Below are 25,583 nucleotides of genomic sequence, written 5' to 3' on the forward strand. Positions count from 1 at the left end.
ACCTCAGCTAAGGCCATGGCCGCTTCCTTACCATTCCTAGCTCTTTCCTATCCCATCGTCGCCATAGGACCTATCTGTGTCAGTGAGACATAAGGCAACTAGCAAAAAAAATGTTCATTAGACTGTTCCGCCTGAGGAATAATCCTCATTATTGCGATTTTTTTAATCACGGAGGAGTTAGAACAGTTCGATTTTCCACTGTGAGGTTTGCAGTAGAGAGACTGAAGGTAAGGATAACCTAACGTTTAGCCATATACAAATATCATGCCAGTGATAATGTGCCTGATTATATGTACAAACTCATTGAAATAACATTGTTTGAACATAAACTTCATTTTTTTTTTTTTCAATCCAAAAAAGAAAATTGATCATGCATTAATAGGTAGCAATAATACTCACAGTTTAGTCGTTATCCTGAAGTTGTTCTATTCCTTCCATTTCGATGTTAACGGTATCTGTGTCATCAGCCAAGTTCATAACAAAGTGTTAAAGGACTTCCTTCGCAATGCCATCCAGCTTCCACATATTAGCTTCGTCTACATTGATAAAGTCTTAAATACATGATTTCCAGCAGCCAACTCTGTTGGCTCTCCTCAACAATCCTAATCTGATGTTTTGTCTTTTTGACACTGCCATCTTGATACCTATTCCACTGTTGTGTCCATTTGGACTTCCTTGACATACTATGAAGTTGTTAATTCTATTTAACTTTGTTGCAAGTGCTTGCGTTTACTGCGATCTGACTGAAACTTTGCTTTCGGAATAGTGTAATGGTACAGTGTCAAGTCAGGAGAGTATAGTGTGTGTAGCAGGATCCTGAATCCCATTTGATCATAATGGCACCGGTGGTCTCTCTGCTAGTGTGGGGCCGGGCATTGTCATGTTGCAGAAGCACACCTTTAGCCCATTTTCCTGGCCGCTTAGTTTGAATGGCATAACGTAAGCGCTTCTGGGTTGCGACTTATGCTGCACTGGTAATCGTGGCCCCAAATTCCAGCCAGTCAATGAGGATGAGCCCTTTGTGTCCCAGAACACACTCGCCATTCGCTTGACAACTGATGGTACTGTTCGACATTTCTTTGGTGTGGACTGCCCCTATGCTTCCATTGCATCGATTGTTGTTTCATTTCTGTCTCATGGTAATGGTAATGGAGCCATGTCTCATCACTAATCACAAGCCTAGCCATGAAGTCGGCTGGATCTTGATCATAGCACACTTCCACACGCTTCTGCTTTTCGTCTGCAGACAAGAATCTAGGCACCCACGTGGATGACACCTTCCCCAACTGTAAGTGGTGTTTCGGCTAATTCCCATGGCTGCCTCTGTTTCCGTAAATGTGATGCATTTGTTTCCTTGGATGGCCTGTTCGATCTGGGCAGTGTTGGCTGGTGTTGACACTGAGATAAAAGATGGACATTTTTATCAGATAAACGCATTGAAGACTAGAGTCTCATAAAGAAAAGTATTGCAAGAAATACTGTGGGTGTATTCTTCGCCTACGTCCCCCACCCACAGGAAGACTGAAGAGTTTGTGGGAAAGGACAATCCATTTCGCAAACATTGTTCCTTGAGCCCAATATCTCAGTGATTCCTGATCTGAAGCACATGTGGGCAGTTTTTGTTTGCTTGTTCTTAGTTTATTGTGAATAAACACTTCACAACGTTTATCATTTGTATTGTTTAATAGTTGGAAGTGCAAACATCCATGCGGTATATGTGTGTAAACCATGTGAGAAACAGGTCAGTCTGTGATTATACATAAAAAAAGGAAAACCATTGAGTGGTGAGAATACGTGTGTTAAATGCATTTTCTCTCTGTTTATAATTGGCTTTATGTTGCACTGACACAGACAGGCCTTATGGTGATGATGGGACAGGAAAGTGCTAGGAGTGGGGAGGAAAAGGCTTTAGCCTTAATTAAGTAACTCTGTAGCTGTGATATTCTTTGCTATCATCTACCTAGAATAATGGGACAAAAGTAGTTAAAACTGACTTTTTCTCTTGGTGAAACGTACACTCTGATTTTACTTACTCTCCTTATCACTAGGAAGCGGAAATATTGAGATAGCCTCTTCCTTATTTGAACGGTAATTAGACGTAAAACCAGGCACACTACATGTTCGTCCCATATTGCAAAGAGGAGCCTACACTAACACATTATAATACTAATCATAATTAAATAATGAAATATTAAACTTTAAGGTACATTAGACAATTAATAATAGTTCAGTAGATTCACGTAACCTATCAGAGAACCTAGCAGTGCTTCCTAGCATCAGGCTGCTCAAATTACACTGCTTAGTAGCAAACATATACTATTGCCGAAAACACATCTTTTACTTTTTCGTACAGTTGTCAGGTGAAAACACCAACGGACACACTAATAATGTTGAAATAACAATAACATGCTACCAAACCACCATGAAAACAAGATTCTTGCCTCCATATTGAAGTACTAAATGTGTGACGTCATCCCTATGGAACTGTCAAGTCAAGCAGGCCGGAACTACCTTTTGAGATGGCCATGGCTAGAGTGATGTGTCATCATCTGAGTGAGTGACCAAGTGAAGAGGTAAATTGGAAAACTCAAGCGCGAGTGAACCCGTAAATAACTGTAAATAGTAGTTTAATACAATTAGTGGATAGAAAAAACACACTACATCTCTGTGTAATAATAAATTTTAAAGACCCTGAACCTGCCACAATTTATAAATTTTTATAAATGACAAAGTAATCCATTGGCAAATATATTCCAAAGTGTGAGAATTGACTTTTGTCGTTTTGAACTATTTTGAAGAAGTATCTTGAATTTCTGTTTGAATGACATGGATCCATACATGCAATCACAAGACAAAAGTGCCTGATTCTTTACCAATCTACAGTTGAACAATCAAAAATTGATGCATGAACATTTTTTAAGTCTTGTATTGGGTATCGTCATTCTCGGCTGACAATTAAATTGAAGCAACAAATAATGTAGTTCAACCTATGTCAATTTAATTGTGATACAGTTCAATACGGAACAACATGAAATTTTTATCTTTAAATTCTCAGGTGAGGCGGTACAGGTACATCAAAAATTTATGCAACTTGCTGATTGTTTAAGAACACGTTCCTGTCGAAATGCGACTGTCAGTACACAGTGCAACTGTCTGCATATCAGAATAACATAAGAGAGTACAATGAAATGGACAGTGAACTGACATAATGGTTAAATAAATATGTGAAGTAAGGTACATGCCTGGCAAGTGAAACTCGACGTGAAGTACTTCGTCTTGTTGGTGTTGGGAAAAGGTTCTTTGTTATTAGCCATGAGATCCGGGGTTTGAGGATTTTTATCGGCTATTTTGTGTTACTGGACTCCATTGCTGGATTGTGTAACTGTCCCATACTATCAGTCTTTGCATTTCCACTTCGAATGCTTGCAATGAGCATGTCATTTATCATCACTGGCCCATTAAAGACTGTTATGCAGTCTTATGTCAGCTAGCAGATGTGTGGAGAGAGGAATGCGGTGAGACATGGTGGGAGTGGAACAATACCGGGCCGCTATCGGGAGCCAGCAGAGGAGGTGGAAGATAACTACGGGGAAGACGGCAAGTAAGGATAGAAAGGGGAAGTTTGGAGAGGTACTTCTGGTGGTGGCGGTGATAGCGCTGCTGCTGGTGATAGGGGGGGGTGGAATTGAACCCTGGCCTGAACGTCAACTTGACTTGGGAAGATATAGAGAGAATTCGGGAGGTGATGAAGGAGCAAAACAATATAGAAAAGGTAATGGAGAAGCTAGAGTAATTGAGCAAGGGACAAGAGGAACTCAGAGATTGGGTGAAAGGGCTTAAAGCAGAGGAGGAGACCAAGTCAGGCAAACTTGAGAAAGAGATTCTTGAAGAGGAAGTGGTGGGCTCAAGCCAGGAGAGGATGAAGAAATGCCTTTTCATATATGGAGTGCAGGAAGAGGGGGCAGAATCGAAGATAGACATTATATATAAAGTAGTGGACTTTATTCGAAACAAAATGAAAATAAACTTCAGTGAGGTCGATATCGACGAAGTGGTAAGAGTAGGGAAAGTGAAGGGCAGGAGGCCGATAAAAGTGCAACTGCTTTCTACAATAATGATGGACGTAATATTAAGAAACACGAGCAATCTACAAGGAATGAAAATCTGGATTAAGAGAGACATGGGGAGAGAAGGCAGCGAGGTCCTAAGAATCCTGAAGAGACATCAAGGGCGAGCAAGAGCGCAGGGGCTGAAAGCATATATTAGTGGGCAATGGCTGTGGGTGTCCGACAGAAATTGGAGACATTCCTGGACTGTAGCGGAGCTGAAAGTTATGGAAGAGAACCTGAAAGAAGAGGACCTGGGTTCAAGACAAAACGGAAGACAGGTAGCAGACCAAGAGGAGCGAGGAACCAAGACAAGAAGTGAATCCAACGAAGGGGTAAGTGGGCAGTGTAGCGTGGAGCTAAATACAAGGTCCCAGGAGATAGGGGTGGTGGGCAACACCCAAGGAAAATCTATTGCAGAACAAAGGGGGAATGGGCATAAGAATGAAGGAAGTGGATCGAAGGACGATAAAAATGGGAAAGACATGCTGTTGAAGGGAAGAAGCAGGAGTTTAAAAGATCTGTGGGGTAAGAAAAATAAGGGTACAGAAGAAAAAATATGAAAGAAGGCCCTAAATCGTCAAGATATGAAGGGGTGGAGGTAGATGGAGAAAGGCTAATGATGACGAGAAGCAAAAACAGAGAGGGTAATGGAGGAGGAAGAGAGGGCAAGTTATAACTAGATTGAAAAGTAGGATTTATAAATATCGAATGCCTGCTAAGCAAAAGAAATAACAACAAAGTGATAAAGATAGTTGAAAGCTATGATATTGTAGCATTACTGGAGACTTGGATACAACCGGGTACAGAGATAACTTGGGGGGGGTTCCACTGTTAAATGCAAGGCAATAAAAGACTGTTATGGAGGTGTAAATATGCTACATGCTATGCACAGCGGAGAATAGCCTTACAGTATCACATGTTCATACGAGGAAGCGTATCTGTCTGTCAAGGTGAGAACCAGAGGTCGAGTTCTACTCTGTTTTTGTAACTTTCAGTGTGTTGCATTAACCAAATGCATGTTTATTCTATTCATTGCAAAATCTAGAATTGTTTTTTTAAATTATGTTTGTCCTGAAAAGGACTGTTTTGGAGATGACTTAATACCTCATCCAGTGTCAATTGACTTGGAACAACTTACAAGTAACTAATCTCATGTTTGTTCCGTATTGAAGATAACAATAAGTAAGATTCTATTAGGGCAATCTCCCATGCATCCAACATAACATCCCACAACATCATGTGAGCGGTGGGGAGGATGAGGTCAGTGTTTATTTGGCATTTCCGTCTTACCCACACGTATTCAGTAGGTTTCAAGTCTGGAGCCTGTGGGACCCATTGGAGTTCAATAGAGTCCTTTAAGCCAGCCCTGAACACAACCACTCATGTGGATTGGGGAGTTGTTTTCCACAAACTGTATTGCCTCACCTCTATAGTGTTCTCTTACACTCGGAACCATAATATTCTGCAGAATGTCCAAATATTGGTCCAATGTGAGATGCCATGTATTTGATGAAGCACTCCTGCCCCATCAAATGATATCTACCCCCAACACAACACAGATACATACCAGCCTACTTTCCCGATTTAGGCGGGAGACTCCCGATTTTCAACAGTTTTTCCCACCTTCCGATTATAGATAAATGTCTTTATTGGCCTAGTTAAGGCCATTGGGCCTTCTCTTATACTAAACGAATATTCTAATATTTCTCCTGATTTTAGCTTATTATTCGGTGAACTTCAAACATTTGTTTTCAAATCCCGCCATTTCAGCTTTGTATGCCAGTGGCTGAAAGTCCTTCGCTCGCTCATTGTCCACTTTCAAATGATGTATCGACGTTTTTTAATACGAGAAATGCGTGGGAATGTGCAAAGTTTATTGAAAACTGTATATCGCGACGCATATATCGATTGTCAATGTCTCGTTCTCGTGTGTAATGTTCTTGTTCGTTCACATCAGTCTGGTCGACTCTAGAGACTAGTCGCTAGATTTGGAGTCTTTTTTTAGTAATTTAGTGACAGAATTTCAAAGATAGCGACTAGTGACTTTTCTAGAGATTTTAGGAGCCATTTGGAGACTATTCAGGAAAATTTTAATTTATTACTTGATCAAAATAGCATTGCACTTCGCATAAACGTGCGGGTGTGATCCGATATATTAATCTATGCGTTTGCTAAGTGCATAACTGATTCACACGTGTGGAGCATGAGCTCACACTATTTTCGGAAAGCTTATCAGTGGCCGATCATCTCACTCGTATACTTCCTGTGAAGGAATAGAGATGTGTTATTTTTAGCCTTGTAGCCTCGTATAGCAACAGTCGGGTTTTGAGACAATAAGTGTTATAAAATATACCATAGTACTCCTATATTATGCAAGACATGTAAAATAAGCAGTTTTGACCAATTGTATTTCTTGATTTCTCCTGTTTTTTACTAATTTTTTACTAATCTCCTGATTTTTTATTTTGTAAAGTTGACAGGTATGCAGATATCCGGCCACTGCGTGAACACTCGGCTGTATCTGTTTTATTGTATCGGGCTCCCTATGGCCTGTAAGCATGAACTGGCCCCTTGTGTGCCAACTGAAAGAAGTCTCATTGGAGAAGATCACGATCGAAATTACATTTTAACTCCAACTCAGCAAAGGCCATCTGTTGATCAGAAAGAGGCTCTTTGGCGGCAGCTTTTCTGCAGTGAAGTACAGCTTCTTTTAATCACTTATGGACTGTGTATGGACATCTAGGAAAATTGGTCACTTGCATGAGATCTGTCGAGTTTAAGAAGGGGTTTTCTTGTGAAGTTTCAACTAACCTGTTGTCTTCTTCCCTACTAGAAACCCGCTTTAAACCAGTGCCCGGTAGACATCCAATGTTACCTGACACCAGCCACTGCTGTATCCGTGTCTGAGCAGCCCTAGATGAAACGCTGCCTCACAAATGCAAAAATTGCGATTTTGGACGAATGCCAGTACTTGCTCTCTTGATGCGTTTGTATAATGTACCATGTCAGAATGGATTGAAGCATTTAGCAAGGTTAGCTTGGCTGAACTTGGTGAGTTCATTGCCTGTTGTCATTTTGGTGTATTCATTTGATAACAAAAAAAGAAGGCTACATGGGAGCATCTCATGTACTTACAATTTCATAGTACTGTATGCACATGCATGTCATGAGGAGAAGAGATAGGGTAGATTGAGAGCGACTGACACAATCTATCATTCCATCACTTCCCATCCAACATTTTGGTTCAATACAGATTCTGCTGTTCTGTGCTATTATCTCTGTCTTGGTTGTCCTCGGCCTCTTTTCCTTTCAGTTGCTTTTTCATAGTCTGCTTTGGCATTCTTTCTGTCACTCATTCTTTTCGCATATCCAAACCAACTAAATCTGCTTTTCTCTACTTCATCACAACTTTTCCACTTAGTTTCCATATTTTATCATTTCTTACTTTTTCATCTTGATTTCTGCACCATACATCTCAAGAATTTAATTTCTGCCATGTATATTTAGCTCTGTCTCTTTTTGTCATCAACCAGGTTTCTGCTCCATATGATGTTTCAAGTATATAATACATTTTATACATGATTTATTTAGCTTTCACTGACACTTCTTTATTCCATAATAGGTTCCTCATACTGTGATAGAAAGATATCTTTGAATTCTTTTGTTGATTCAGCATCCAGTCTTGCATTCTGCATTTGTTCACTTCCTAAGTCCTTGAAAGTCTCTGCCAACTTCAGATCTTTGCTTCCAAGTTTAATATGAACTTTTCCTTCTTTCTTTCGTTGAGTGTCTTTTCCACACTGATCTCCAGTGCACATTCTTTCATCTTTCAGTTCACTATATCTAGCTGTTCTAGAACCTCTTTGTCCTATTTATTCCAATTCACAGTACCATCAGCAAATAACATAGTGTTCTTTTGTCTTCATGCATATGCTGCTCTCATGATGTCATCCATTACTATTATGAACAGAAGGGGTGACAGAACACTTGCTTGACTTAATCCACATTCAATCTTAAACCACCCTGCTTTGCTCACTTATGCTTTCACATTGCTGTAGCATCCATTATACATTGACTTGACATTTTTTTTATTGTTCTTTACTCACTTCCTTTCTTTGTCAGGTTTTCCCAAACTTTTACCCTAAGGTCACTGTCATTAGGCCTTTTCTATCTCAATAAATGTTATCACCATGTCCTTCCAATACTCCCATTGTTTTTCCATGTTCTGTCTCATGATGAAAATGAGATTTATCATTGTTCTTCCCCTTCAGAACCCAAGCTACTTTTCTTGAAGCTAATTTAAAATTTTCTCCCTTATTCTCCTTTCTAATACCATTCCCATTAATTTAGCCATCTCGGACATCAAAGTGATTCCCCTGTAGTTAATATATATTTTCCTATCAACTTTCTTGAACATCAGTATAATTCATCCTTTTTTTCTCTCTCCTGGAACTTGTTTCTCTTTCCATACACTTCCGAGCACCCAATAAGCTCATAATGTTTCTACTGTAATTGTAAAATGAAATACATGTAGGTAGACACTCCCAGTTTTGAGAGCTGAAGTCTGGATAAGAAAGAAAAAATGGGGGTTGAATAAATTATGTTTCTGAAAGCGGCACACGTGTACGGAACGAGAATCTAGGTAGATCATTTTCAGCTTGTTTTGAATTCTATTAGCTGATTTATCCAGTGATGTAATTTTCAATTATCATTTTAGGTAATTCAAGTAGTTCATCAGCCTCAAAGCCTGGTTCAGCTGGTTCTAATACAACTCGGAACAGTTCAGTCCGGAGCAATTCAACAGGAGGTATCCAGAATGGAACAAATATTTCAGAAAAGGTAGCTCAGGGCAAGAGGAATCAGCGAAACAAGAAGAAAGAATGCCATTCTCCTATATGTAAGTCAGAATTATTCTGTATTTAATATTTCCTATAGCAAATGTAAATTTTGTATGTACGAAGGTAGCTGTTTACTTTTCTGACTTAAATTAAATTTCAGTTTCTGCTTCTTATGAGGTGACACAAATATTCTCTTCACAGAAGATATATTCCCTTCTGAACTAGAATCTGTTGGCTCCCACTAGGTTTACTTTGCCTGCTAGAAATTTAAAAAATGTTGTAAGGAATAGATTCTGAACTGTATTATGGCTAGTTCAAAGATCAGGAAGGGCATCCAGGTGTAAAAACTCACTACAAAGATACCTCTTATTTCATACCTGACCCAATAGAGAAAAGGGATAAGGGTGGGGCACCCACACCTCCTGAATGTTTCAGAAATTACAATGTTTTTAATGCAGTATATGTTAGGTCATGGAACTCAATTTTCTTTCATTGTTGTGAACTCACTGGGGAGGTAGAATGTGGTGTCCAAGTTTTTATTATTGTTATGTGAAGTGGAATGATTGCAGTTTGGCCTTTCGCCCTGAAGAACCTGACTACCGTCTTCTGCTTATTGTTCAATACCAAATGACTATTACAGAGAATGTTCATCTGGGTAGACTCAGATTTCTGACTATCCCTTTGATTGTTGCATCTTGCAGTAAATCTACTTCTGGTAATCTCATTTCCGAAACAACAGACCGTTTGCCAATGCTGTTCCACCTTTATGTTCACTTGTTCTATGAGTTTGTGATATCTCCCTGTAAGTTGCTGGTGGCTCATTTTTACCATCACTTTTTGATAAGCGGTTTTCATCTGTTGTCTCTTACTGAACAATGCAAGGGGAATTTTAAAAATATCTGAGGGTTTAATCGTATGTAAAACTGGAGTTCCCGTTAGCACGGCTACGACATCAGCTGCTACATAAAACTTTTTTTTTTTTCTTCTTGTTCTCAATAGGCTGCATAGAATAGTTGGTCAGGCACTCACTTCATGGGACGTCATCAAAGTTCAATACAGTTGACATTTAGAAGTGCTTCATTGTGAGTTACTGATATTAGTAGATATACTAGCATTGTGAAGACTCCTTTTCTTTTTCAGGAAAAAATTCTCTATCTCTTCGGTAAGTTATCGCATAGTACGTGTCAAATTGGAAGTATTCTGGCCTCAAGAGTCTATTCAGAATTGTCCAACAGCTTCTATGTTGTTGCATTATCCTAACCGCTCAATGCGCTGTGCCCCATGGAAACTTTCACTGCGTTAAATATAACTTGCACGATGCCAAAGTAATTTTACTTCATAAAAACAACTGCAACAGAAACAGCTTCGTACTGACACAGACTATATTATTAGTTTTCTTTGTCTTCTCAAATATTTAACGTACATACTTGTTAAATTTGCTGCATGTACAGATGTATTAAATGAATAACTCTTTATAGAGCTGCCAGAGTGGTAGCAAATAACGAAGATAGAACAAGGCTTTCACCATAAAAGTGTGGAATTGTATTGTGCTTTAGCATGTAGTTTGAGGATATGACCTACTTATATGACCTTACAAGAAGTTCTTGTAGAATTTCATTTGATGCATGTGTAAAACTCGAGGTTTCAAATATTTTTTAATTGTTTTATGCAGTCTTGATGGTTTATTCAATATTTGATTTTTCAGATCTGTTTCTTGATTATTGTTGTATTAGGAAGATTACGTAAATTAAAATGCAAGGTTTTAGAGCTATTTGTGTTGTTTGTGCTTCTGGTATCCCTTACAGGTGATGATTGTCTCACTGTGTTTCCACTTAGAACATTAATCACTACATCTGTTTCTAACATTCACAGCAGCTTATTAGTATGCAGTCCTCTTGCAATGTTCTTGACTTTATACGGAAACTAATTCTTGTACCCGTCGTTGACGGAACTGTCACTTAGCAGGTGCTTGATGATATTTCTTTCGACCACTTATGTTGTGAGATTTTGAGGCACTTTGACGGACACCCTCTCCTCGTCAGCAGCATATTGTGACATACCCGTTTCCTGGCTCTCCCTGGCCCTGTACAGTCTGTTTTGCATTTGATCTCTTCCTTTTGATGTAAAAACCAGGTAACAGGTTAATATAAAAATGCACAGAAATGTACAAAGCATTTAAAATGCTGCTGGTATTGATGCAAGTATAATAGACTAAGATAACTTGAACACAATATTCTTTAACCCATGGGTAAATAATGCAAGTATCGAGCTCAAATTTTTATTATTATTTATTATTTATTATTATTATTATTATTATTATTATTATTATTATTATTATTATTATTATTATTTACAGACGATCGTATTATTTGTGAGGTTATGTCATGAAACATGTGCTGTATATATTATATTAATATGAGTTTAGTTAATGTAAGAACACAAAATTGATATTTTATAATTTATTATTACCTGTATATATGATGTACACTGACTGAGCAAATGTCATGGGATAGTGGAGCACTGATGCGCAGGTGTGTTGTCTGTACACCACATGACCCCTGTGCCAGCGGCAGTTGTATAGGAGACATTGTGAGCAGTGGCTGTGCATGTGACAGGTGTAACATAGAACGTCGTCGTGAGCTGAGACAGTTCGAATGGGGTATGGTGGTTGGTGCCCGACAGATGGGAAGTGCGATTTCGGAAGTGGTGTGGGAATTCGGCTTTACACGATCAACCCTGTCCAGGGTGTATTGTGAATGGTTGAATGCGGGTGTCACCGTCCACAACAGACGAACAACCGGCCGTCCAGCCATCCTCGATGACCGTGACCGGCGACATCTGAGACGGATTGTCAATAGTGACAGGCGGGCAATCATGCAACAAATCACGGCTCAATTCAACACAGGCCGTGCTAGACACGTCTCCCAGTGGACAATCCGTAGGAACATGGGTTTTATGGGGTATGGGAGCTGGCGCCGCACACGGGTGCCACTGTTAACCCAACGTCATCGGGCACAACGACGCGCATTTGTCGCCAGTCACCAGGGATGGACACTGGAACAATGGCGTAACGTGATATGGTCGGACGAATCACGATTTCAGGTGCACCATGCCGATGGGAGGCACCGTGTATGGCGCAGACCACATGAAGCGATGGATCCCGCCTGCCTCGAAGGTGTGGTCCAGGGCGCTGGTGTCTCTGTTATGGTCTGGGGTGCATTTTCCTGGTATGGAATGGGCGCCCTAGTTGTTCTGGAAGTGACTTTGAATGGTACGCGGTATATTGAGCTGCTCAGAGACCATCTCCACCTATTTTTGGCCTTCCAGCGCCCAGACGGTTCTGCGCTGTTTCAAGATGATAACGCGCTGCTACATCGCTCCCACGTCGCCCGGGAATGGTTCCAGGAACATGCAGCGGAGGTCTAATGACTGCCATGGCCATCCACGATATGAACCCTATCGAGCATATCTGGGATGTTCTGGAACGCAGGCTCCATGCCATGGATCCTGCACCCACGAACAGACCAGCATTGGCAGCCACTCTGCAAACGATTTGGTGTCAGCTGTGTCCAGAGGACTACCAGGGACTTGTTGACTCACTTCCACGGCGTCTCACTGCAGTTCGCAGGGCCAGAGGAGGCCCCACACACTATTATCAAATCAAAATCTCTTTATTTGCAAATGAGGTGTCTACCTCGGTGGCAAATGGTACACTAAAATACATTATTGTCAAGCACTAAATATTAAATTAACAAGAGAAGAAAATTTTCCTATAATACAATATTATACAATTTATGCTAACAATTTTTTTTCTATTAAACACACAGCTCATCCTTAATAAATTTATATTTACAAAATTCTACTTATAATATCTCCTGTACTACTTACAAATATAGTCAACTGATATACAGTATGTGGAATTACTTCAAATGATACTATAAAACTGGTATAAGATTAAACTTTACATTGCATTTTTTTTTTTTTTTTTTTTTACCCATTCTGGAACCTAAGTAGGTGACTATCCCATGACATTTGCTAAGTCAGTGTATAATCCACTACAATATTGTGCAATACACTGTAATATCCAGAATGGCGTATCTTTGACACTAGATGGTTGTAGAAAGTTCTTTACATTATAACTAGGCTATTAGGCACTCTAGAATTTACGAGGAGATATGTTGTGACATATCCTTCTAGAAGCCTTACCGGGCAACGTATATAAAGAGGCGGACTTGATGGTGGAGTTGAGTTCTTGTTTAACAGAAGTTGTTTTGATGTGACTTGTGTAGAAGTCGTGCTAGCGAGTGTTTGAAGTATGTGAATTGGTTTTGTTGAGTTGGTAGTTGACATGCCTTTGGTACAGTCATCGTCTTCTTATTCTTCGTGATAGGTGGTTTATTGATGTGTGACAAATATATAACAGTTTGTGAATAAATTAGAGTATGCAACTGACAGCATTTTATGTGCGTCTTTGTGGATACATTAGTATGATCTCCATAGCTACTTTCCATAGAGTTACCTATTGGCGCTTGGACTTAAAATTACACACAACCACCAATGCTGTTTCCAAGGATATTTCTGTTATTTTTTGTTGTATCGGTAAAAAAAAGTTAGAACAGTAAGTAATATTCTAAAACAATTTTGTCATGAGTAATTCCAACTGTAAGAGAGATACATTGAGCTTTATGTTTTAGGCCCCTTCTGAAACTGCTGTTCATGCTGAATTTTTTTGACAACTTATAGCTTAGAATCCACTCGCTCTTATTCTTAACTTAAATAACAGATTTCGTGTAAATCTCTCCATCTATTTTCCTGTGATCCTGTTACAAATAGACAAAAATTTAACTGAACCTGAAATGTCCTATCGGGTGTAAATACCAGGTATCAGGTTGATATTCAAGAAGTACAGATGCAAAGACTATTATATATATCAGAGATTTGGCGTAAGATATACAGTGGAGCATTGATATCTCGAATCACCTCTGGAACGAAATTTTATTTCGATTTAACGAAATTTTATTTCGATTTATCGGAATTTTGAGAATACCGTTTTTGAGCACCTATAGCACATAATTGAATCATATTTATCTACAGGGTTGTACTGAATACAGTATTTCTAACAGGATCTAAAAGTAAAAACTTGTATTTTACAGCATCACTTTAATAATAACACATATAATATTAACTTTGTAGAAAACGCAATACAGTATGTACAGTAGTGAAACAAGAAACATACCTCCGTTAGCACCTTTGGGAAAAATCTGTTAGTCTCTTCTGTTTTTTTACTGTTAACCTTATTTTCTTCCATATACTTTTCAACATCATTTATTGCTGTTAAAACACTGTCATTTACATTTGGCTGATTCTGTATGTTGGATCGAATATACCCACTGCACTTGACACCTGATCTGGTGACAGTACAGGAGAAGGCAGCTCCAATTCTTCTTGTTGGGAATCATCATTATCATCATATTCTTTCTCGACAGCAGCATAGATGATATCTGTAGGAGGCTCGGCCACTATTACCTCAAAACCTCCAAAACAGCTTTGCAGTTAACAAGCTGTTTATACTGTGCTCATTCTTCAGGAATAGGAGTGACTTCCTCCTTATGTTCTGAAGCTCCTTAGTCACCTTTCAAAAATTCTGCTTTGCAGAAGTAGTTTCCAATTATTTGCTGCTTGACATCCTCCCACGTTTTACTCAGCATTGTTATTGACTGTTGTAGATTGATGTCCATCAAGGACTCCTCGGATTCAGTTCCTCTTAGAATATCCTGAACAGCCCTCTTTCTATAGAAATTCTTTAAGTTTTTAATCACCCCTTGGTCCATGGGCTGTAGTTTAGACATTAAGGTCGGTGGCAAGAAGACTATGCGCCCTGCCTTTAACTCATTGGAATGAACAATGCAGTTATCTATGGAAATGAGGTTTTTCCTCCCTTTGTGTTGAAACTTCTTGTCAATACCATGCAGTCAAGATTCGTAAATGGAGCTTGTAGTCAATGAATTTCGGTTGCTTTTGTATGTGACCGGTAATGACTTCACACCCGAGAAACAGCAAGGCTTTACTGATTTTTCGATAACTAGAAGTTTTAGTTTTTCGGTTCCAGTCATATTAGCTCCCTGCATCAATGTAACCCTTTCTTTACTTCTTTTTCCCCTGGAACACTTTCCATCTTTAAACGTCAGTGTCTTTCTAGCATTAAACACATCATTAGGACTGTACTCCTGTAATAGGGCTGGTAGAACATTTTCTTCGTAATGTTCGCTGTCCACTTCACTGACTGCAGCACTTTCCCCTGACATTACCATTTGCACTATTCCATTCTGAAGTATAAATTTCTCTGGCCACCCACTGCTGGTCTAAAAAGAGTCATAACCTAAGTTTTTAGCAAACTTTTCTGCTTGTTCACAAACGAAGCTACCAGTGATAGAAATGTTTTTGTCTCTCACGCAGGTGACTCACTGAAGCATAGCTTCTTCAAGCTTCAGGAAACTCGATGTTTTAAGTCTCTTTCGCTGCGGTGTAAATCATGATTTGTCTTCTGCCGGATTAATCTTGTCTTTATCTTGAGTATGGTAGATAGTGTGCTGGGATGAATTCCATACTCAACTGCGATATCCTTCTGATTCTTTTCCTGACCTTCCTCTACCTCACTTATCACTCAACTTTCTTACTAAGGCTTAGGCATTTCACTTTATGTTTCTCTATGCTTTACACTTGCAGGACAGTAAGCAGACACTAAATGACTGTTGAAAAACACCCTGCAGGTTTTCCTCATACTAATGTAATGTAGGGTGATGGCACATTGACTTTTATCAGTACTGTCCCTTCCTTTCCCAGCTGCATATGGTGAATGCAGGAGGGATGGACAGATAAGCCACTTGTCAACATACCAAGGTCGGCCAGCAATACCATACTGCTGTACATTTAGGAACAATAACACACAAAATTGCACAGTTAATGTTGTACAGAATTTGAGTTACAGAGTATATTTTGCTTCTAGGGAGGAACCGTTTGCTTCAAGAAATCGAGAAATTCATGTAACCGAATTTTGAGTAATAGAGAAGTAAATACCTGTGAATAATAGGACAGATGGTTGGGAAACTGGAAGTTACTTCGAGGTACTGAAAATTTGAGGAATGGAGGTTTGAGATATCGAGGTTTGACTGTAATGTGATGATATTATAAATGGACGTATTAGCATACTAGGTTTCTTCATATTCAGGCCTTCTTCTCTGCCCTCCTCCTCTTCCACACAAATTGCAAAATTCCAGTAATCAGGTTAATATTTAAAAGAAATACTATCAGCTGTTCTCTGTAAAGCATTTGAAATGTGACTAAAATAATATCCATGGTAAAATAGAAGAGATGTATCGAACAGCAGGGAGCCTGATGATGAGAAATCCAAGGAAGATAAGCAAGCAAGGAATAATGAACAAACAAGGAAAGATGACATCGAGTTCAGAAGAAAGTAAGGAGGTGTGGACGGAATATATAAAAGATCTGTATGATTATCAAGCTGATCTTGGAACAGTGATACTGGAGAATGAGCGGAATTGTGACGAAGAGTCCTGAGGACTAAGGATAGAAAAATGGGAAGTTGAGAAGGCAATCTAGGACCTAAAGGAAAGGAAAGCATGGGTTGTAACCAGATATCATCTGAAGCATTAAAGGCTTTAAAGAATGGAGGAATAGTTAGACTGACCAATCTGGTGAAAATATACGATACAGGTATTTGGCCAGAAGATCTTCTTTAGACCATTGTGGTTCCCGTACTGAAGAAATGTAATGCTAAACAATATAAAGACTATAGAACAGTTAGTTTTATATGTCATGTTACTAAGACAGTGACCAAGAGAGTGCTGAGAAGAATAGAAAAGAAAATAGAGGAGAATATGGGACATGACCAGTTTGGTTTTAGAAAGGGAAGAGGAACCAAAGATGCAATTGGATGCCTAAGGATGATTGCAGAAAGGATGTTAGAAGTGAATATGGAAATGTGTATATGTTCCGTTGATTGAGAAAAAGCGTTTGACAGAGTGAACTGGTGTATTCTGATGAGGATTCTGAAAGATATTGGTGTAGACTGGAAAGACAGAAGACTGATAAGAGTTTTATAAGAATCAGAAAGTGCTGGTTAGAGTAGATGAATATGAAACAGAAGAAGTGGGTATCGGAAGAAGAGTGAGACAGGGATATTGTGCATGTCACCAGCTTTGTTCAATATATATGCCAAAAAAATGTTACAGAAGGCCCTGGAAGAAAGCAAGGGGTGTTGTAGTAGGTGGAGAACCAATAAAGACCATAAAATACGCAGCTGATGTGGCGGTATTAGCGGAATCAGAAAAGGATCTGAAAATTTGTTGGAAAATATTGATAGAATGGGCAAAGAGTTTGGAATGAAGGTCAACATTGGGAAGACCAAGGTGATGAGAATAGGAAAGGATGAGACTGCTGTTAACATAAAACTAGAGGGAAAGAAATTGGAACAAGTAAAGTAATTCAGATATTTGGGAATTTTTTTAACATGGTATGGAAGCTGTACAGAAAAAGTTAGAAGCAGAATATCTATGGGAAAAGAAGCTTTTGGAAAGGTGACAGGGCTTTTGGCATCTGAGGCAATCCTTATTGATTTAAGAAAGAGGTTCACAAAGTGTTGTGTGTGGAGTGTGGTGTCATATGAAGCTGAAACGTGGACATTATGAAAGAAACGAAGTATTTGGAAAGTTTTGAAATATAGTTGTGGAAAAGAATGGGAAAAAGTGAAGTGGACAGATAAAGTGAGAAATTATGAAGTGCTAAGAAAAGTAGTAGAGAAGAGACACCTGATGAAAATGATGAGGAAGAGGAAAATATCCTGGTTAGGTCACATACGATGTAGAAATTGTCTTCAACAGAGGGTGATGGAGGGAAAAATAGATGGAAGAAAAGGAAGAGGAAGAAGAAGGTTTGGAATGTTAACAGATGTCAAACAAGGGTGAAGCTACTGTATGAACAACTGAAACAAGAGGCTCAGGACAGAGAGTCATGGAGGATGTCCAGTTGATACCTGTCTCAAGACAGATTCACAGAACAACATCTCTCCATAGAGTTAGTAATCATCTCTTGGACTTACTTTGAGATGACTGCCCTAATATTTCCCTTAATTTTTTCTGTATAAAAAAAAAGTGTGGAATAAAAAAGGTTATTCATAATATTCTAAATAAATTTTGTGATGACCACTTTTTCTGCAAAAACCAACCTTAGGAGAAGTAAACAGAGTTTTATGTTTCAGGCTTCCTCTAAAGACTCCCTCCCATCCTGCGAATTTTTTTGAACAACATATAGAAAAGATCCTATTCACAAACATGTGTATGTTCAGTCATCAGCCCTAAAGCTGGTTGGATCCTCAACAGCTCTACCATCAGCTGTCTTAGGTGGCTTAGGCATCACTGAAGAGGTGTACTGGGGAAATGAAGAGTGAGTTAGTTTCCCGTTGCTTTCCTCACCGAGCCAGAAGTTGCCATTACATATCAGTCTGCCAAGCCCACTGAAATGCATGCATGAACTTACTGACCCTATGAGCAACATTTTCACACCATTCATTGCAGGGACTGGCTGTGTAAGGAATGGCATTACTAGCATCACTCATACCTCAGTCACTTTCATATTGTCAAAGCTAAGGATAAGACAGAGACAGATCAATGAAAGTAATTAAATTGCTCTAGCCCATACCAGAAGACAAAGTGCACTGAAAACACTAGATCCCGCCAGCAAAGGCATGCAAAAATTAAACTGAACCTGCCTGTATATGCTATTATTTGTCCTATCCGGTGTAAAAACAAGGTATCAGGTTGATATTAAGAAAGTAGACAGAAAGACAGTTTTTTAGAAAGAGATCATTATAATATGTTATTTCTTTTGAAAGTTTATGATTGCTGTACTTAATTTTAAGCTAATCTTTTAAATTAATAAAGTAATTATTAAGTGAAAGGATAGTGCCATCGCTCCCTCATAGGCTTCTTGCCAAGTTCACTGTTGGAATCATGACCTGTTCATTGAATTACAAGATTGAGCTATCCGTGACAGGTTGTGTATTTTCTTCTGTTGAATCTAGCATTTATTATACGGAGGTCGTCATAAGTCATGGCAACTATTATTTTTCTTGAACAGGAGACAACACTGAAAATCTAAGATATGCATTTTGAAACGTATGGTATGTACTTGCGTATGATGCCACTAGATGGTGTATGTAAACAACAGTGTGGGTCTAAGCATGCCCCCAATTTCAGTGTGCGAGTGAGAGCATCACAAAAGTGAAGTCAACAAGCAGGAGCAACGATCGTATATTAAAATAGCAGTTCTCCGTGGCAGAAATGCACGCCAGTGCCATGACGAGCTGCGGGAAGCATTAGGTGTGTGACTATGATCGAATCCCCAAAGTCAAGAAGCCATTTCGCGGACAACGGTTTGCTAACAAAGAGGACATCGTAACAGCATTTCGGAGAGAGGTGTCACACGTTAGCGATACAAATGCAGCGAGTGGTATTCAGCACCTGTCCCACCGCTGGCAACGCACAGTGGAAACTTTGGGTGATTATTTCGAAGGTCTGTAACCAGTGGAGACCTGTCCTATATACGTAGTCTTGTGTATTTGCTGTCTATGCCATAATAAAACAATGTTTATCAATGGCCTGTGTTCTGTCAATTTCCTACGAGAATCTCCTGAAGTCAGAATTTGTCTTCAGGCACTATGCATAAGTACATGCCCTATTTTTCCAAATGCATATCTTAGATTTTCTGTGTTGCCTCCTGTTCGCGAGAAAAAAATAGTTAATAATACCAATATGAATGGTCCATTATTGGACATTATAAATTTTCGAGCTAACTCATTCCTGTTTGCCAGCGTTTCGCCCCCATGTGCTAGGCTGGGCTCATCAGTTGGTACCTAGCACACCTACCAAGACGCTGGCTAGTGCATACCGTGGAGGCCACTGCGTAGGCTAATTGTAGCCACCGGCAGTGCCAATGCACTATGAGATACTTTGTCTCCTTATCAAAAATTGATGCCTGCTTGGCCATCAGATGATATAGATGTTGATTCCCATAGGGAATCTGCAATATTTGTTCCGAATGAGTAAATTTATAATACTAATATGAATGGTCCATTATTGGACATTATAAATTTTCCAGCTAACTCATTCCTGTTTGCCAGCGTTTCGCCCCCATGTGCTAGGCTGGGCTCATCAGTTGGTACCTAGCACACCTACCAAGACGCTGGCTAGTGCATACCGTGGAGGCCACTGCATAGGCTAATTGTAGCCACCGGCAGTGCCAATGCACTATGAGATACTTTGTCTCCTTATCAAAAACTGATGAGCCCAGCCTAGCACATGGGGGCGAAACGCTGGCAAACAGGAATGAGTTAGCTGGAAAATTTATAATGTCCAATAATGGACCATTCATATTGGTATTATAAATTTACTCATTCAGAACAAATATTGCAGATTCCCTATCGGAATCAACATCTATATCATCTGATGGCCAAGCAGGCATCAGTTTTTGATAGGGAGACAAAGTATCTCATAGTGCATTGGCACTGCCGGTGGCTACAATTAGCCTACACAGTGGCCTCCACAGTATGCACTAGCCAGCGTCTTGGTAGGTGTGCTAGGTACCAACTGATGAGCCCAGCCTAGCACATGGGGGCGAAACGCTGGCAAACAGGAATGAGTTAGCTGGAAAATTTATAATGTCCAATAATGGACCATTCATATTGGTATTATAAATTTACTCATTCGGAACAAATATTGCAGATTCCCTTTGGGAATCAACATCTATATAAAAAAAATAGTTGCCATGGCTTATGACTCGACTCTCGTATATGCATACATGCATGCATACATACATACATACATACATACACACATACATACATACATACATACATACATACATACATACATACATACATCTTCATTATAGTCTGTTACGCCTTTCAGGGCTCAGTCTGCAAGCCTCTGTGAATTTACTATATCCTATCTCAAATTACCTGGGAGATAAGAATAACAAGTCCGTCCACGTGCACGTTGCATTACTAGTTGCATTAAAACATCGGTCAAGGAATTGCGAGATCGATAACTAGTTCAAATAATTTGTAACTAACATGTTATAAGGAGAATACAACATTTATACAATCACCAGAAAGAATCAAGATGATATTCACTACAATTCTGAAGGTTAATGTACTCACCAATCTCACCTGCGGAAGAAAGATAAGTTACTCAATCCCCTCCATATCGTCATCGCCATCACTCAGAGTCGTTCACATTTATCATTATCAGTTAAGTGGCATTGTCTTATAATTAGTCTATATTCCACATTCGTTTTTCTTCTGTCTCGATGACGTGTTTTACACATATTTCCCAATTTTGAGGTGTCACTCGTCAATCCCTTCGAGCAGCAGTTTTCTTACTTCTGCAAGGGTGAAAGTTTTGTTGTTCCTAGCCACATGGTCTTTAACTTGGTTCCACACACTTTCAATTGGATTTAAAGAACATTGGTACCGAGGTAACCTTAAAACTTGCTTCCCGATTGCAATGCGATATCATGTACCCTATACGCGCCTCATAAGTCCATACCTGCCAACTTTCCCGATTTTCGACAGTTTTTCCCGCCTCCCGATTATTCTAATATTTCTCCCGATTTTAGCTTATTTTAGTGAACTTTGAACATTTGTTTTCAAATCCCACCATTTCAGCTTTGTATGCAAGTGGCCGAAAGTCCTTTGCTCATTGGCCTCTTTGAAATGAAAAATATCGACGTTTATTAATACGAGAAATGCGGTCGAATGTGCGATGGTTATTGAAACCTGTGTATCGCGACGCATATATCGACTGTCAATCTCTCGTTCTCGCGTGCTATGTTCCTGTTCGTTCGCATCAGTCTAGTCTATTCTAGAGACTAGTCGCTAGATTTGGAGTCTGTTTTAGTAATTTAGTGACAGAATTTCCTAATGATTTTAGGAGCCATTTGGAGACAATTCTGGCGAGTTTTAATTTATTACTTGACAAAAATAATATTGCGCTTCTCATAATCGTGCGGGCGCGAGATGCAGTATATTAATCTATGCATTTCTAAGTAATGGCATATAAGCGCATGACTGCTCCACACTTCTGGGGCATGAGTTCATACTATTCTCGGTAGGCTTATCAGAGACCGATTATCTCGCTCACATACTTCCTGTGAGCCTCATATAACAACAGTCGTGTTTTGAGACAATAAGTGTTATAATATACGGTACCATAGTACTCCTGTATTGCGCAAGATATGTAGAATAAGCAGTTTTGAGCAATTTTATCTCCTGATTCCTCCCAGTTTTTCCTGATTTTCACCTCTAAATCTCCTGATTTTTTGTTTTGTGAAGTTGGCAGGTATGTAAGTCCTTAATATGCTGCGGGATGACATTAACAAGTTCCAACTTGGCACTGTTTGGTTTGTAAGGGATTCCCTTCCCATCCAAGTATATCTTCCTTTCTCCACTATTGATTGGGCAGTTTCTCAATTCTAACCAAATGGTAAGATACATTGTCCATAACAGTTACCGCATTGGCTTCAAGACGAATACATTCACAAAACATTCTTCGAATAAATCTCAGTTCTTTTCCTCGTGATAGTATTTTGTGGAGTTAGATTCAAAACACAGTAACCCTCCTTCCATGAAACCTTTCTTGTTGTCAATATGTGTAATCATCAAGTGTTTCCCCAAAGGATTATTTAAAGCCGCTTGATAATCCCTTTAAGAATGAGTCCTTACTGGATTTGATAGTTTTATCACTCCATACTTTTGCAGAGGTATGTCTGAATTCAACCAGACTCATCCAAGTAATAAATTGATCTTCCCTCAAAACTATTTCCTCCCTTTCAACAAGAAGTGGTTGATGACTACGTAACATAAAGTTGAAGTTTAAGGTTTTTAAAAGCCTATGAACTGTTGCACGCGAAAACGAAGGCAAGGTTTCATCACTCTTCACAGACTCGTAAGATGTTGTCGATTGTTGGTATTTCACTTCTAAAGAAAAACTCGTAAACTTTTTGCCGAATTGCATCCTTAGTGAAACAATCGTACTTGTCCACTAACTTAGTTTTATTCCGCCTTTTTCCCCCCGGTGAAACAACTGCTCCTACAGTTTTAAGTTCCTTTTTAGCATGATAAATACTAGTTCTAGAAATGGCAGTGGTAGCGGCAATTTGAATTATTAAACAAAGGCCGAGGAGTGATCCAAAGTTTCATCAAGCGGAAATATTGGAGGGGGCAGGCAGGTCTACTAGGGCATTATTAGCAATTTGTAAAAGAGGGTGTGATACTCATATAGGCTATCAGGATTTGTGTCACTGAACTTCTTAAAACCCGTTGAGAACACACTGTTTTTCTCCACTTCTCAGTGCTTTTCCCCTTGTATGTTTTACATGAGAAGGACCAGGCTCACCCATCTTCACTCTACACGGAACTTTAACTCATTGCGTACTGTGGACGGCGTAAGACGTTTAAGCTTGCTCTTATGCTGCGGGCCATGGACAGCGTAAGACGTTTAATGTTCTGCGCGAAGTAATGCTGTTTATATTCGTCATCTATGTATTCTTACACCTTAGTCAGCATTACTGGTTGTAGCAGGAAGTTGGTTGACATTTTTGAGATAACCCCCACGTTGAGTGGGCTCATGTTTATCTTAGCTGTTTTAGTGGGAATAGCACTTCCTCGCGTGTCAAGTCGGTACTTGAGATTTCAATGCAGTGCGTGTCGTTCTTACCGAGTGAAGTATAATGGCTTATAAAACGAAGTTTCTTATGGAAGAAAACTATCAGATATTGTTCACCATGGCGATTCTGGTGATGAACTTATTCCTGAAATAGACTCAGACAGTGAAAGTGACGAGGAAATTCCGATTCCCGAATCCAATAGGCCTATAAAGGAGAGTGAAATGCCTGATATATATCATCCTAGTTATTGTCCACCTGTTCCGTCATTTAGAGAGAATTCAGGTATAAATGTTCAAACAGAAAATGAGCAGGATATTTTGAGTTCGGTGAGTATTTTCATGAATGACGAATTTTATCAGCATGTGTGTGAGCAGACCAATCTATACACGAGTCAAGTGATAGGCGTGGCGCCCCGGCCTTTCACGAAGAATTCGTTCATGCAATCGTGGAAACCGATTATTCCAAATTCCTGATATAAAAATGTACTGGACCGAAGACCCTGTTTTTCATACCCCGATATTTTCTAAAACAATGCTCCGAATACGCTTCCTTCATATTCTTTCCTTTCTTCACTACAGTGACAGTAATCATTATGCCGAAAGTACAGATAGGCTGTATAAAATTAGACGTATTTTGGAGCCTGTGACACCAGATATCACACCCTAAATATTTACTAGAGGTTAGCACAAAGTATCATGTTTCTAACACTTATAGTTCAGGAGTAATGGTAAATTTTATTAAGTAATGCACGTTAAGAGGGCTGGGCATGAAAATGGCTGGTCCAGGCATTCAAGTGTCCCGCTCAGAAGCAGGTACTGAACATGTTAACAAAGGTGGGCCGATGACCTTAGATGTTAGGCCCCTTTAATCAACAAGCATCATCATTTAACAAAGGTTATGTAAACATAAATTAAAACAGTTAACTAAATCCTAAACACGAAAACAAAGACTGGCTACCAACTTAATTAATAATGATATATTACTAAATATATATTTTTTTGCTAGCTGCTTTATGTCGCACTGACACAGATAGGTCTTATGGCGACGATGGGACAGGAAGGGGCTAGGAGTGGGAAGGAAGCGCCCGTGGCCTTAATTAAGGTACAGCCCCAGCATTTGCCTGGTGTGAAAATGGGAAACCACGGAAAACCATTTTCAGGGCTGCCGATAGTGGGGTTTGAACCTACTGTCTCCCGAATACTGGATATTGGCCGCACTTAAGCGACTGCAGCTATTGAGCTCTGTTTACTAAATATTAGCACGAAAGAAAAATCATAATAATATGCAGTCACTAGAATGCCAATGACACCCGGAACACTGCAGTAAACAGAAAGGACATGGGTTGTATGTTAGCTAAATGAGCTGCTGAATACTGCAATGGCTGTTATGCTGTTAACACATTGCCCCTCTTAAAAGGTACTTTAATGCACGAGTATCAGTTATAAATTGAAAGTAAACAGCTTTTTTAACGCTTTACCAAAAGGTAGACAGTACCATCGCATTTACAATGTGTTTTTGGTATTTAAATTATCTCCCAGGTTATTTCACATAGGGTATAACCGCCACCACAATCCTCTATTTGTAACTAGTTCTATGGCCTTGTTTAGTTCTATACCTCTTTATCTTTAAATCGTTAGAAACTGAGTCTAACCATCATTGTCTCTCTCTACTTCTCTTATCCTCCAAAATAATGCCCATTATTGTCCTAGGTAACCTGTCGTCCATTTGCCTCACATAACCCAACCCCCGATTCTGGTTTATGCGTACAGCTTCATCCATTGAGTTCATTCCTAACTTATCCTTTATCTCCTCATTCCGAGTACCCTCCTCCTGTCATTGTTCCCACCTGTTTTTACCAGCAATTATTCTCTCTACTTTCATGTCTGTTACTTCT

The 25,583-nt window shown here is 39.4% G+C and overlaps 1 protein-coding gene across 1 annotated transcript in view; it reads left to right on the forward strand.

Annotated features, from left to right (window-relative positions):
- LOC136857016 (uncharacterized) overlaps nt 1-25,583 on the forward strand; it is a 227,929-nt gene that overhangs the window by 87,240 nt on the left and 115,106 nt on the right. The window contains exon 3 of the mRNA XM_067135358.2: nt 8,827-9,006. Coding sequence (XP_066991459.2) covers nt 8,827-9,006 — 180 coding nt within the window. The remainder of the gene's footprint in view (nt 1-8,826; nt 9,007-25,583) is intronic.

The sequence above is a fragment of the Anabrus simplex genome, chromosome 1, assembly GCF_040414725.1.
Source record: "Anabrus simplex isolate iqAnaSimp1 chromosome 1, ASM4041472v1, whole genome shotgun sequence".
Lineage (NCBI taxonomy): Eukaryota > Metazoa > Arthropoda > Insecta > Orthoptera > Tettigoniidae > Anabrus > Anabrus simplex.